The sequence below is a fragment of the Heloderma suspectum genome, chromosome 6 (genome assembly GCF_057233095.1).
Source record: "Heloderma suspectum isolate Gila_16-S chromosome 6, 16-S_ref, whole genome shotgun sequence".
NCBI classification, from domain to species: Eukaryota; Metazoa; Chordata; class Lepidosauria; order Squamata; family Helodermatidae; genus Heloderma; species Heloderma suspectum.
Window position 1 is genome coordinate 115,042,319 of NC_139463.1, and position 13,631 is coordinate 115,055,949.

The 13,631-nt window shown below is 43.9% G+C and overlaps 1 protein-coding gene across 1 annotated transcript; it reads left to right on the plus strand.

The window, feature by feature from the left end:
- The first annotated feature begins 351 nt into the window (after positions 1-351).
- On the plus strand, positions 352-10,767 carry LOC146342644 (vomeronasal type-2 receptor 26-like). Its single transcript, XM_084807957.1, has 4 exons — positions 352-1,173; positions 3,187-3,414; positions 4,209-4,335; positions 9,866-10,767. The coding sequence occupies exons 1-4, from the start codon at positions 352-354 to the stop codon at positions 10,765-10,767; spliced, it is 2,079 nt and encodes a 692-aa protein (XP_084664083.1).
- Positions 10,768-13,631: the final 2,864 nt, after the last annotated feature.

Genomic DNA, 13,631 nt, shown 5'->3' on the forward strand with positions numbered 1-13,631 from the left:
TAAACAGGACAAATGTGTTAATTTTCAGCTTGCTACCTATAACATTTTTATCAGATTGCAATTGCAAAATTTAAGACCTCATTGGCAAGATCGTGGATACAAATTTTCAAGTTATTAACTTAACTGGTGTCCGTTTTATAAGCCACAGAATTTAGAGGCTTATAATCGCTGAACCTGATGTTTTGTGATTCCCCTTTAATGAATGAACAGCTCATTAGATACCCCTGTTCCCATTCTAAAATGTCTGTTGTTGGTTTTCTTGCCCTTTACTTTCCTTCCTTTCTGTAGATTTCATATGGCTCATTTCAGGCTGCAGGGAATTATCCAACCAATTTCCCTTCCTTTTACTTCATGGCCCCCAAGGAAGAACTTCAATACCAAGGACTTGTCCAGTTATTTTGGCATTTCAGATGGAACTGGGTTGGACTCCTGGCTACGGAGGATGAGGGTGGAGATCATTTTTTACATGCCATGGAGCCTCTGCTTTTCCAGAACAGAATCTGTTCAGCGTTCACAGAAAGATTTGAAAACAATTTCTATATATTAGATATATATCAAATTGCCTCTGACAAATTGAGGGTTTTACAAACTGTCATGGAGAGCAAAGCCAATGCAGTTGTAATACATGGAGAATCTCCAGCCACTATATGGTTGGAATATTTAATATATGGAAGCAAGATAATTCCCCTAATATTTCCGCAGTATAAGGGGAGGTTCTCTGCAACAAAAGTATGGATAACAACAGCCCAAATCGATTTCACATTAAATACCCTCGCAATAGTTGGTGGATTCGATATACAAATGCTCCATGGTGCTATCTCCTTTACAATTCCATCAAGGGAGCTTCAAGACTTCCAAGAATTTGTTGAGCTTGTCAATCCTTCGTGGGAAAATGAAGACGGTTTTGTTCATGATTTCTGGGAGCAAGCATTTGCGTGTTCACTTTCAAGCTCAATTATGAACCTCATAGCTGGAAAATGTACTGGAGAGGAGATGCTGGAGAGCCTTCCTGGAGGTGTTTTTGAAATGAGCATGACTGGCCACAGCTACAGTATCTACAACGCTGTCTACAGTGCAGCCCATGCCTTACACACCTTCTACTCGGCTCGAGTCAACCAAAGAACAATAGAGAGCAGAGTCAGACTGTCACCTCTGAGGGTAGAACCCTGGCAGGTAACCTGTCCTTACTGAAGGAAGTCAAAAGTCATGGTCTAGATACTGGACAATGGAGTGACATGCAGTAGTCAGTATCCTAATGACTTCTAAATGCTACACTATGTTACATTAATGGTGTAGCTAGCAGGAGCGGTATGTTTAATGCCTACCCCGGCAGGTAACCTGCTCTCACTCATGGAAGTCAAATGTCACATTCAAGTTACTCGACAGTTGAGGAATATGCAGTAGTCAGTATCCTAATGACCTCTAGATGCTAAACTGTGTTACATTACTTGCGTAGCTAGCACTTACGACTTTTCCTTTTCTTATCGTTGGAGTTGGGGACTGATATTTATTGGGACTCCCTATGCAGGAACGTTATGGTTAATACTTCCTTCCCAGACCATGGGTTTACCTGTTATCTCTCTCTGTACCCCCCATGCCCACACAACAGCTATGGAACTCAGCAAAAAGGAAATTGTGCCAATGGGGTGCTTTTTCCCCATATTCTATAAGTACAAAGGGGATGAACCTGCAGCTGGGGAGAAAAGAATCGAACTTCTCCTCCTCTTCTGGTGGTTCCAATAAATCTGGACACACCCACAGCCACACACACATCCTTAAACGTAGCACAGTGTTTTGCTCTCAGTCTCTACAAAGCACCCACATCTGGTCTTGCTCATCTTCTCAATTTTCTTCCCTTCCTTGCCAGATGTGAATGGAAGAAAGACAGAGTGTTGGATCCAGACTAGGGATATGAAATCCAGGAAACAAACCAGGGGAAAAAAACTGTGTTTATATGTTTCTGCTCAGGCTTTATCCCTTACCCAACAATTTTGAAAAACTATCCAATATTTTTTTTCTAGGGAGCCTAGAGAAGTGAAATTTCTGGAAATAATGAATGCGCGGGCAGAGTGGGGGTGCTAGTTTTATCCTCAGTAAGACTCCCAGCATCATTAATTCTTCCATTCCTAATCAAACTTCTTAATGTCATGCATCTTTTAATGATAGACTTTAGGGATGCTCCAAGTGATGCCCAGTTCCCCAACATTTCCATAAAGTCACCATATCAGAACATGGAAGAAGATGTACATTTTCAGTTTCATTTTCTGTGTTTCTTTGTCGGCTTTTTCTAGTTCAATCGGGTTAAATACGGCAATATGGTTGCTTAACATTCCTAATAGGTGAGAGACTATTCCACAGCTAAATCAGATTTCCATGGATTTTGCTTCAGATCAGATTTCCCTAAACTCTGCCCCACAAACAGGAAAAAGTTTAGGAATTCCCCTAAACTTGCTTGAAAACATGAAGAGATGCTGTCAACTAGTCTTGCTGTGCCTCCGATCCTCCTGCTTCTTACAGTTTCTTGGATAATTCAGAGGTTTCAGGAGTGATTTCTGGAAGTTCCCTTTGGTCAGACATAAAATAGGAACCTCAACTATATTGTGTAGAACTTGCTTTGCTCATAAACATATCATGTTTGGTATGTATATAATGAATGTCAAAATATACCTTATTGAGGCGAGAATTACAAATTTACTGAATTTACTTCTAAATGTGTTTAATTGTAATGATAATTTCATGAGCAAACCAATTTATATGTAATATATTTTATGATAATTGCACAGCCTTCCCCCACTGTGGTGTCCTCCAAAGATTTTGGTCTACAATTCCCAGCATTCCTGGCCTTGTTACCATGGGCTGATGGGAGCTGAATTCCAAAACATCTGAAGGGCACCAGCTTGGGTATGGCTATCCTAAAGCAACAGGGTGACCTTAAATCTGTAAAGAACACTAAAAATGTAAGCATTGCATACTTTTCTGTTTTTCAACGATACATATGTTTTCTGAAATTCTCTTCACAATACCTTCACCTGTAGAAGATACAGGGTATCATTATTTATCACTCTTTCCCTATACCTACTACTGAAAGGAGAATATTCTCCTTTCATGGAAGGCTATTTGAACAATCTGAATGAGAATGTTACAAGACTTTATGGAGCATTTGATTGTCTTTCTCTTTCCACCTAGCTCCACTCACTAATTCAGACAATCTCATTCAACAACAGTGCTGGAGATGAAATTACATTTAATGAACATGGACAATTTGAGGGGGGATTTGATATTACAAACTTTGTCACCTTCCCAAATAAGTCCTACGTCAGGGTCAAAGTGGGAAGGCTGGATCCTCACTCTCCTCCAGGCAAAAGGGTCACCATTCATAAGGACAGAATCAAATGGCACAGAGACCTGACCCAGGTGGGGAAACAATGGCCATTCTTTACAAAATGCAACATTAATTAGAAATTCACTGCAATACGGTATTGGGTAAGAGGATAAATGGCTTTTTAAAAGGAGTACATTGATATATGGATGGTGGGTATTCCAGATGAAACTGGGCAGGGTAACAAAAATGCAATATCTAGACAGGACATGTTTGGACTAAGATGGACTAGTAGCTAACACAGGAGAGATCATGTTGCCCATCATTCCTTTCATGTGAAATCTGAAACATCCTAAGAATGCAAATTCAAATCTTCTAGATGCTTTGTACAATGGATACTCCTTCAACTGAATGTACTATGTGTGCACTTTGACCTCTAATTTTCCATGTCATCAGCCTTTGTGTTTCCTGGTAGAAGATCTGAATGTGTGAAGAGTTCACTAAACATTTCCTTCATACTGTGCTCTTGCAATAATTTTGGACAGGTGCCCCCTCTTTCTCTGTCAAAAGTCTACTGCAATCCTGGTTACAGTAAGAAACAGAAGGAGTGGAAGAAAGAAAAGATCATGTTGCCCATCATTACTTTCATTTGAATTCTGAGACATGTATCTAGGTAATGGTGTAAAATGGAACGCTAAGCTCATTGTATCATTGATCAGACTAGGAATGGAAATTCCAATATTCTGGAGTTCATAGGAGAAGTGGTGGAGATATTCCTCCTACTTCAAGGGCCATCTATTCAGGATCATGGGTCTTCCTGTTTACTGGTGCATTCTCTGATGTGAAATGGATTCCTCAAACCTTTCTTAATACTAAGCTCTCTGAATAGGTGCCACCTCTTTCTCAGTGTACTGACAACTGCCCTCCTGGTTACAGCAAGAAAAAGAAAGAGGGGGAGAAATTTTGCTGCTATGATTGTGCTCCATGTCCAGATGGGATGTTCTCAAACCAGAATGGTAGGACATATGATATCAATGATGCATTTTATTTGCAAGCAACCTTCCTCCATGTTTTGCTGTCAATTATGCTTTTGACAGTTTTTAACAACTTATGTATTACGTATTGCTCTCTTTCTATATAGATCAACTTTAGAGATGTGATTTCATTGACATTTCCTCTTATCCCTCTTGAAGGAAACAGTTTTAGAAACATAGCTAACACATTTTAGCATTAATAAAAATCAAGTCCCCAGAGTATTCTGAAGTAGTAATCGCTGGTCTTGTGTGAGCAAGAATAATCTTCCATTAATGGTATTAACATTCCTGACTTTTGTGAAGAGGAGATTATGAAAGGTATTGGCATATGAACCGCAACTGAAAAGAAGAGATGTCAGAGTTCTTGGAGTTTCAAATGAGCAATAGTTTTTCTGGAGACTGGCAACAGTATGAAAGTAAACATAATAAGCAATTCGCTCCCTCCAATGGGAGTGCTTCATCAGAATGAAGCTTTGACCTTCTAAGTCTGTCTTTTCTGAGTAAGCTTCCAAACTTGAAACCTATGCCTAGTCTAATTCACAGCATCATCCCGTCATGGCCCTCTCATGGACCTGCTGAGGAAATTCTGCTGTCTTCACGCCCATGCCCAGGTCTTGAATCCTTGTATAAGTGAGTTGGGTATGCCTCACGGTCCTGTCGCTATTCCCTCAAGCCTCTTGTCTTTGAGGTCTGAGGAAGCTTCTCTTCTCCTTCAAAGAGGCCTCAGGATGCTCATCCAACTTTGATTTTTGGTATTCTTCCCCTTCAACCTGCACTGAAAATGTTACCTTGTAAATGTTACTGTTACCCAAGTATTTATTTATTTATTTGTTTGTTTGTTTATTTCTATACCACCCAATAGCCGAAGCTCTCTGGGCGGTTCACAATAATTAAATCCAAGCAACACACAATAAAACAATTTAAAATATACAGAACATTAAAACCACAATATAACAATACAACCACAATAAAACCTAGCAGCAGTACAGGAGTTTAAAATACAGATTTAAAACAGCAAAGATAAAAATTTAGAAAGCTAAAATGCTAAAATGCCTGGGAAAATAAAAAGGTCTTCACCTGGCGCCAAAGGGAATACAATGTAGGCGCCAGGCGAACCTCACTAGGGAGCTCATTCCAGAGCCGGGGTGCCACAGCAGAAAAAGCCCTCCTCCTAGTAGCCACCCGCCTCACTTCCTTTGGCAGGGGCTCACGGAGAAGGGCTGCTGATGATGATCTTAAGGTCCGGGCAGGCACATATGGGAGGAGGCAATCCTTCAGGTAACCTGGCCCCAAGCCGTTAAGGGCTTTGAATGTTAACACCAACACTTTGAATCGGGCCCGGAAATGGACTGGCAGCCAGTGCAGCTGGAAAAGTACTGGCGTAATATGAGCTCGCAGGCCAGTCCCTGTTAACAATCTTGCTGCCCTATTTTGGACCAGCTGAAGTTTCCGGACCATTTTCAAAGGCAGCCCCATGTATAACGTATTGCAGTAATCCAGACGAGAAGTTATCAGAGCATGGATAACTGTAGCAAGGCTATCTCTGTCCAGCTAAGGGCGTAGTTGGTATACCAGCCTAAGCTGATAAAAAGTGCTCCATGCCACTGAGTTCACCTGTGCCTCAAGTGACAGTTCTGGATCCAAGAGAACCCCCAAACTATGAACCTGATCCTTTAGGGGGAGAGCAACCCCCTCCAGAACAGGTTGAATATCACCTAGCCGGGCAGATGAACCACCCACTAACAGTACCTCCGTCTTGTCTGGATTGAGTTTCAGTTTATTAGCCCTCATCCAGTCCATTACCATGCCCAGGCACTGATTCAGAACAGTCACTGCCTCACCTGGTTTTGATGTAAAAGAGAGGTAGAGCTGGGTGTCATCTGCATATTGATGGCACCTCAGCCCACACCTCCGGATAACCTCCCCCAGCGGTTTCATGTAGATGTTAAACAGCATGGGAGATAAAATAGAGCCCTGTGGAACCCCATGGCACAATTGCCATGGCACAGAGCAGTAATCCCCCAGCACCACCTTCTGGAATTGGCCATCCAAGTAGAAGCAGAACCACTGTAGTGCAGTGCCTCCTACTCCCAACCCAGACAACCTATCCAGAAGGATACCATGGTCAATGGTATCGAAAGCCGCTGAGAGGTCCAGGAGAATCAACAGGGTCGCATTCCCCCTGTCCCTCTCCCGGCAGAGGTCATCCCACAGGGCGACCGAGGCAGTTTCCATTCCAAAACCAGGCCTGAAGCCCAATTGAAATGGATCTAGATAATCCATTTCATTTAAGAGTGGCTGGAGCTGTCCTACAACCACCCGCTCAAGCACCTTGCCCAGGAAGGGGATGTTGGCCACTGGCCTATAATTGTTAACATCCTCTGGGTCCAGGTTAGGCTTTTTCAGGAGTGGTCTAATTACTGCCTCTTTTAAAGTGGCAGGCACCACTCCCTCTCTCAAGGAGGAATTGACAACCTCCTGGACCCAGCCGGACAACCCTTCCTTGTTTGATTTAATAAGCCATGAAGGGCAAGGGTCAAACACACAAGTGGTCGATCGGACTTGGCCAAGCACCTTGTCCACATCCTCAGGCCTCAGTAACTGAAACTCATCCATTAAAACTGGACCAGACTGTGCTCTGAACGCCTCTACCAATGGAACTGCAAAAATGGTGGTGTCCAATTCATGACGAATCTGAGCAACTTTATCCTCAAAGTGCCGTGCAAACTCGTCACAGCGTGCTACCGAGGGTTCCACCATTTCTCTCCCTGGCCCAGAATGTAACAGGCTGCGAACCACTCAGAAAAGCTCTGCTGGACGACACTGAGAAGATGCAATGCTGGTGGAAAAGAACTGTCTCTTCGCCACCCTCACCGCCACAGAGTAGGCTCGATAGTGGGCTCTTACCTGTGTTCGGTCAGACTCAGCACAAGTTTTCCTCCACCTGCGTTCTAGCCATCTCCCCTCTTGCTTCATTGCCCTCAGCTCAGGTGTATACCAAGGAGCTGGCCGGGCTCTGCTCAGAGGGAGAGGGCACTTGGGCACGATCGTGTCAACCGCCCGAGTCATCTGTGCATTCCACAGAGCGACCTGGGCTTTGACAGGAGCACCAGCCATACCAGCAGGAAAATCCCCCAGAGCCCTCTGGAATCCATCGGAATCCATTAATCTCCAGGGGCAGGCCATTTTAATAGGTCCCCCACCCTTGCAGAGGGGAAGGGCCACCAGGAGTCTAAACCTCAGCAGGAAGTGATCTGACCATGACAAAGGGACAGATGATAATTCCTCCACTTTCAGGTCACCATCCTCCTGCCCAGTCGAGAAAACCAGATCAAGCGTGTGTCCTTTTGTATGTGTTGGGCCGATGACATGTTGGGACAGCCCCATGGTTGTCATGGCGGCCATGAAGTCCTGAGCCACCCCGGATACAGCGGCCTCAGCATGGAAGTTGAGATCCCCCAGGACCATCATCCTAGGGGTCCTCAACACCAAGTCCGGGACCACCTCCGTCAGCTCAGGCAGGGAGTCTGATGGGCAGTGGGGTGGGCGGCACACCAACAGAATCCCTAATCTGTCCCAGGTAACCAACACAAGGTACAAACACTCAGGATCTGCACTCGAATGAGCAGGAAGCCTGAAGAGGGAGATTGAATTCCTATAGACCACGGCAACCCCCCCTCCCCAACCCTCAAGTCAGTTTTGGTGCTGCACTGAGTACCCAGGAGGGCACAGCTGGGAGAGAGTGACCCCTCCCAGTTCCCCCACCCAGGTCTCAGTAATACATACCAGGTCAGCCCCCTCATCCACAATCAAATCATGGATGAGGGAGATTTTATTTTGGACCAACCTGGCATTCAGCAGCAGCAGCACCAGACCCGAGGGCAGACTGGTAAGGCTGCCAGGAACCATCAGGTTGGGGGAAGAACCAGAAGAGGGGACAGCTGTAAGGTGTCTAGCCCCTCTTCTCCTCATCTGGCCTGTTAATCCCCCAACACCATATCTCCCCCTACCCGTGACCACAGTTATGGTGGCACCTCTCTGACTCCCTGAGTGGCCCAATAGTCCTCCCAGGCACATATTAAAATGTTAAGATATAAATAGCACAACAGTTTAAAAGAATATAAAAGATAAAAGAGATAAAAGAGAACAGCAGCTAAGAAGGAGCAGATAAAGTCCACGTTTGCCCCTTTCCCCTTGTCTTTAAAGCTGCTGCCCTCTGCTGCCGCTATTTGCTGCTGGTATTGTGGCTGCTGGTGTCTCTGGAGAAGCAGGTGGGTAGGTCTTCAGGTCCTACGCGACTCCAAGTGTGACGCTAAGTGCGCACTTAGCGTCGCACTTGGCACGACACCGAGTCGCACACCAAGGCACTGCCTCTGGCAGCCCCGCCAGAGGCAGGGGGTATCAGCTCGACATCAGTGAAGCCTCCACCTCCCAAGCCAATCTAGGCCACTGGAGTGTTAAGAGTGCTCCCTGATGTTCGATAGAACAACCATAGAAAGTTGGATGGTGCTGAGCTACTGATAGAAATGAAAAAGAAGATAGAGACATGATTGCAAGCCACGTCATACATCACCCTTCTGTCCCAACTCATATGATCCTAAGCCAGGCCTGCCTCCGATTCTCCACATGAGGTCCTGGGACAAAACGACTCCACCGTCCACCAAAGTAGTAATATTCCTTTTTCAGCATGTACTCCAGTTACTTTCAGAATTTTGCTTTAGGATTTTTGATGAAGGATACTATGGCAAGATTTTGAGAGAATTAAAGCCATATCTTATCCATCATATTAGCAGTATTACTGTGGAGCTCAGGGTCCATGAACAATTAGATACACCAGAGTTGAGACTGCATGAGATGAAAGAGTGTGATAGAAAAACAAATGTCAAGGCAAGGATGGGAAAGAAGTGATCATCCCTCTCAGAATGAAGTTGCTTGAGGAGAGGTTGAAAGGGTATCAAATAAACCATGGGAATAAACTGATGCTTATGCCATGTGATGCACATGGCACAGCATTCCAAAGCAAAATAAAATCCCAATGATAGCACGTCTATGTTAAGTAATTATACATTTATATAAAACTAGAAACAGATATGTGTATGTTCTAATGGCAAATGTTTTGGTGTGAAATGCTGCCTTCAGTCCCCAAAAAGAGCATGCTACACTACCACTAATAAAGTGAGCCAGAATGAATGAGAATAATAAGCATTCTTGGCCCCAAACTTTTGGTCTACTACCAGAATGTTCTCTTGTTTCACTCCGTACTAACTGATTCACAGAAAAAGGAAGAGATTCAAGATGACAACAAAGACACATGTAATTCTTTGGAGAAATACCAGAATTATTCATTCATTATGAAGCATGTTGTATGGACATGTATGCATCCTCCCATTGTAAAAAATAAAAAACTGGGTGTTAGCTGAACTTCTGGTACAGTTGCCTTAATTGTGGGAATATATTTCTTTGGTTTTTATTTCTTTTGGGTTTTATACATTAATATATGTTTGTTCCTCAGATGTGGAAACTTGTGTCAGTTGTCCAGAAAGTGACTATCCAAACAAATTCCACAACGAATGCATTCCTAAGATTCCAAACTTCCTAGCTTTTGAAGAAACATTGGCCATCATTTCAGTTTCTTCAGTACTTCTATTGTCTCTGATCACAGCTCTGGTGCTTGGCATCTTCATTAGGCACCGGAACACTGCCATAGTCAAAGCAAACAACCGAAGCCTGACCTACATTCTCCTCATCTCCCTCCTCTTGTGTTTCCTCTCTTCCTTCCTGTTCATCGGAAAGCCTCATCAGGTGACCTGCCTTCTTCGACAAATGGCTTTTGGCATCATTTTCTCTGTATCACTCTCAACCATCTTAGCCAAAACTGTATCTGTAGTTCTGGCATTCATGGCTACCAAGCCAGGATCCCGGATGAGGAAATGGGTGGGGAAAAGGCTTGCATATTCTATTGTCATCACCTGCTCCAGTATTCAAGCAGAGATCTGTGCTCTGTGGCTGGCAACATCTCCCCCATTCCCAGATTTGGACATGCATTCTATGACTGAAGAAATTGTCCTGTTGTGTAATGAAGGGTCAGTCCTCATGTTCTATTGTGTCTTGGGCTACATGGGCCTCTTGGCCGCTGTCAGCTTCACTGTGGCCTTCCTGGCCAGGAAGTTGCCTGACAGTTTTAATGAAGCCAAGTTCATCACCTTCAGCATGTTGGTCTTTTGCAGTGTGTGGCTGTCCTTTCTTCCAACCTACCTGAGCACAAGAGGAAAGTACATGGTGGCTGTGGAGATTTTCTCCATCTTGGCCTCTAGCACTGGGTTACTGTGCTGCATATTTTTCCCCAAATGCTACATTATTGTGCTGAGACCTGAGTTGAACAACAGAGAGAAGCTAATGCAAAGAAAGATATAAATAAAAGAAGAGTTTGTGGTTTCATTGATGTTCTTGGTATCCTATAGAAAAAGATAAAAGTAATGTAAATGAATGTGACCAAAGCAGCCCATCTGAATATGACTCTGTGGTATTTGTCAGAACTATCATTCTCCTCATAGATACATTAAGGCTAAGTGATCATTCCATCGAGCCAGGATTTCTGTTAAAAGAGAATACACTATGCAGTTGGTTGATTAGTTTTCCCATGCGTGCTCAGAGGCAATTGAACTGAAGAAACATCTCAACCTGTTTTACAAGTTTGGGACCCAAACAGAATAGGCTGCATTCTTGTCAAAAGACAGGTTGCTGCCAGCCTTGTGGAGTGGCCCAGGAACTAGCATTTGTTAATGTGGTGGTCTTATCAGTGTTCACATTTGCACCTTTTCCACCCAGTGTGTCAGATGGTAAAGAATGCCTAGTCAAGGTTTTGATAGAAACAAATCAATTAGTTTATTGACATACTAGGCTTAATATAATATTCACTTCGTATAGAAAATATGATTACCTTGGAAAACATGGTAATGTTAGTGATGTCAGGGTGGAAACTGAGCCCATAGAGCCCCAGAGCAGTTCTGATTCTGAGGAAGAGCAACAACCTGTGGGAGAGGAGCTTGCTCCTCTCTCATAGGCTCAGCGGCAGGGAGAGATTCCTCCTGCCTGCATTCCTGAGAGAGATAGTGACCCTGGAAGTGAGAGAGTGGGGGAGGGGGTTTTGCTGGACACTCGGCACAGACACAGGGAGCAGCGCCAGATGGAGGGTGCCGAGAGGAGGCGCTCTGCCCACTTGGTGCTAAAACAATGGTCACGTCCCGAGGACCCAAGGGTATGAGGGAGGACCTCTCCATAGCCCATAATTTCAGAGTCTTCCTGCTCTTCTCCTTCAAACAGGGACCAACTGCCTTACCTGGAGCTTAGGTGACTCTGCTAACTACCCCAGTGCAGTTCCTTGCTTAGTCGCTGGTGATTAGCATCTGAAAGAGTCATTAAGTTGTAAATGGAATAAAGCCTTGGAAAGAATGCTTTTCGTCTGTGTCTTGAGTTGGCTATTGGAGGGGACTGGAAGAGGCAGCTAGGGCGCTCCTGACAAGTATTAAGAAAATAGTATACATTCTCAGAAGAGGTCATCAGAAAACAACACAGCAGAAAAACACAATACATGGGTTAGGAAAGGTATAAGAAGGATATACTTATGATAGCTTCCACAATATACACTTAATCAACCTAATATTTTTAATATATTTATTGTTTTACGCTATGTGTATATTAGTTTTCCTACACATGATTTTATGTAAACCAGTTCTAATTCCAGGGATGTCAAGCAGTATGGAGGTAGCTTGGAACAAAATACATAAAATAAATATGAATAGGATTGAAACATCTGTATCAAACCAATGAATGAAATTTGATTTCTTTGATTGCTAGTTGTAGACCTGATCCTAGGCCTGCATCTCCCTCTAATCCATTAACTATTATTAGAATAAGCCCCAGCAAGAGACAAAATTCATGTCTACCAGTCCGGTGCAGTGGACTCTGTCTCCGTCAAAGTGGGCCAGTGCAGTGGGGCAAAGCTTCCAGTTGTCTCCAGGCAAGCCATACCAGGTAGAGAGCAAATGCGAAATATCCAAAAATATCTCAGAAAAAAAGGGAGAAATAGTAGCACAGGATGTAGTCATTGTGTGTACCTCCTTTTCAGCATCCTCAGGTGACACTGTAGGTGTGCTACATCGGTACCCAGTGACAATGGACTGGAGGATGGCTAATAAACTGAAGCTGAATCACCACAAGACTGAGCTGCTGTTTGTGGGTGGTTCTTCTGACCAGATGGAGGGTGTTCAACCTTTTCTGGAAGGGCTTGTAGTCCCCCTGAAGTAGCGGGTTCATAGCTTAGGGGTTTCCAGGAATTGTCATAGTCACTGGAAGCTCTGGTGGCCTCAGTGGCAGGGAGTACCTTCCATTAGCTTTTGTTGATAGCCCAGCTAAGTCCTTATAGGGACAACTTGGCCTCAGTAGTCTATGCTCTGGTAACCTCCATGTTAGATGACAGCAATGCACTATACAGAGTGGCCCAAAAGTAGGTATACAGTTGTTCAGAATGTTGATGGGAGGTGGAGAGAATGTGTGAGTAGAAGATGTGTGGGTGGAGTCAGAACGACAGTTGGGAAGATTCTAGAATCCACTTTCTTTGTTTTTGACTCAAGTTTGCTGCCATCATTCACAATATCAGTTAAAAAAATGACTAGAAAACTGAACAACTGCATACCTACTTAAGGGCCTCACTCCCCTCACTCTCTACACTTAACTGATTTAACTGTCACTCCCTGTCACTCACTCTTCCCAACTGTCATTCTGACTCCACCCACACGTCTTCTACTCACACATTCTCTCCCTATGCCATCAACATTCTAAACAACTGTATACCTACTTTGGGGCCACTCTGTATATAGGGCAGCCCTTGAAGATGGTTTGGATGTTGCAGCTTGTGAAAATATGGCAGCCAGGTTGATAGCAAGGACCAGAGGTCTGAACACATAACACTCATTTTAGCCTGTTTGCACTGGCTGCCTGTATGTCTCCAAACCTAATTCAATCTGCTTGTTTTGACCAATCAAGCCTGACAAGGCTCAGCACTGCACTACGTGATGGAGCTCCTCTCCTTTTTAATGGTTTTAATATTTTCGAAACTACCTAGACTGCTTTGGCTATTGGGCAGTATAGAAATGTAATACATGTAAATATTAATAATATTAATACATATGTGTTGTGTTTAAATTGGCTGGGCTTTATGAGAGCTGTATTTCCTAGGCTCATTGTATCCCAAATGACATAGATAGCATCCTCTTTCC

Bases quoted from the DNA above. Each gene is read 5' to 3' on its own strand.
- LOC146342644 (XM_084807957.1), top strand. From the start codon at position 352: ATGGCCCCCAAGGAAGAACTTCAATACCAAGGACTTGTCCAGTTATTT. The intron at 3,415-4,208 runs GTGGGGAAACAA...CTCTCTGAATAG, and splicing joins GGCACAGAGACCTGACCCAG to GTGCCACCTCTTTCTCAGTG. The intron at 4,336-9,865 runs GTAGGACATATG...TTTGTTCCTCAG, and splicing joins GATGTTCTCAAACCAGAATG to ATGTGGAAACTTGTGTCAGT.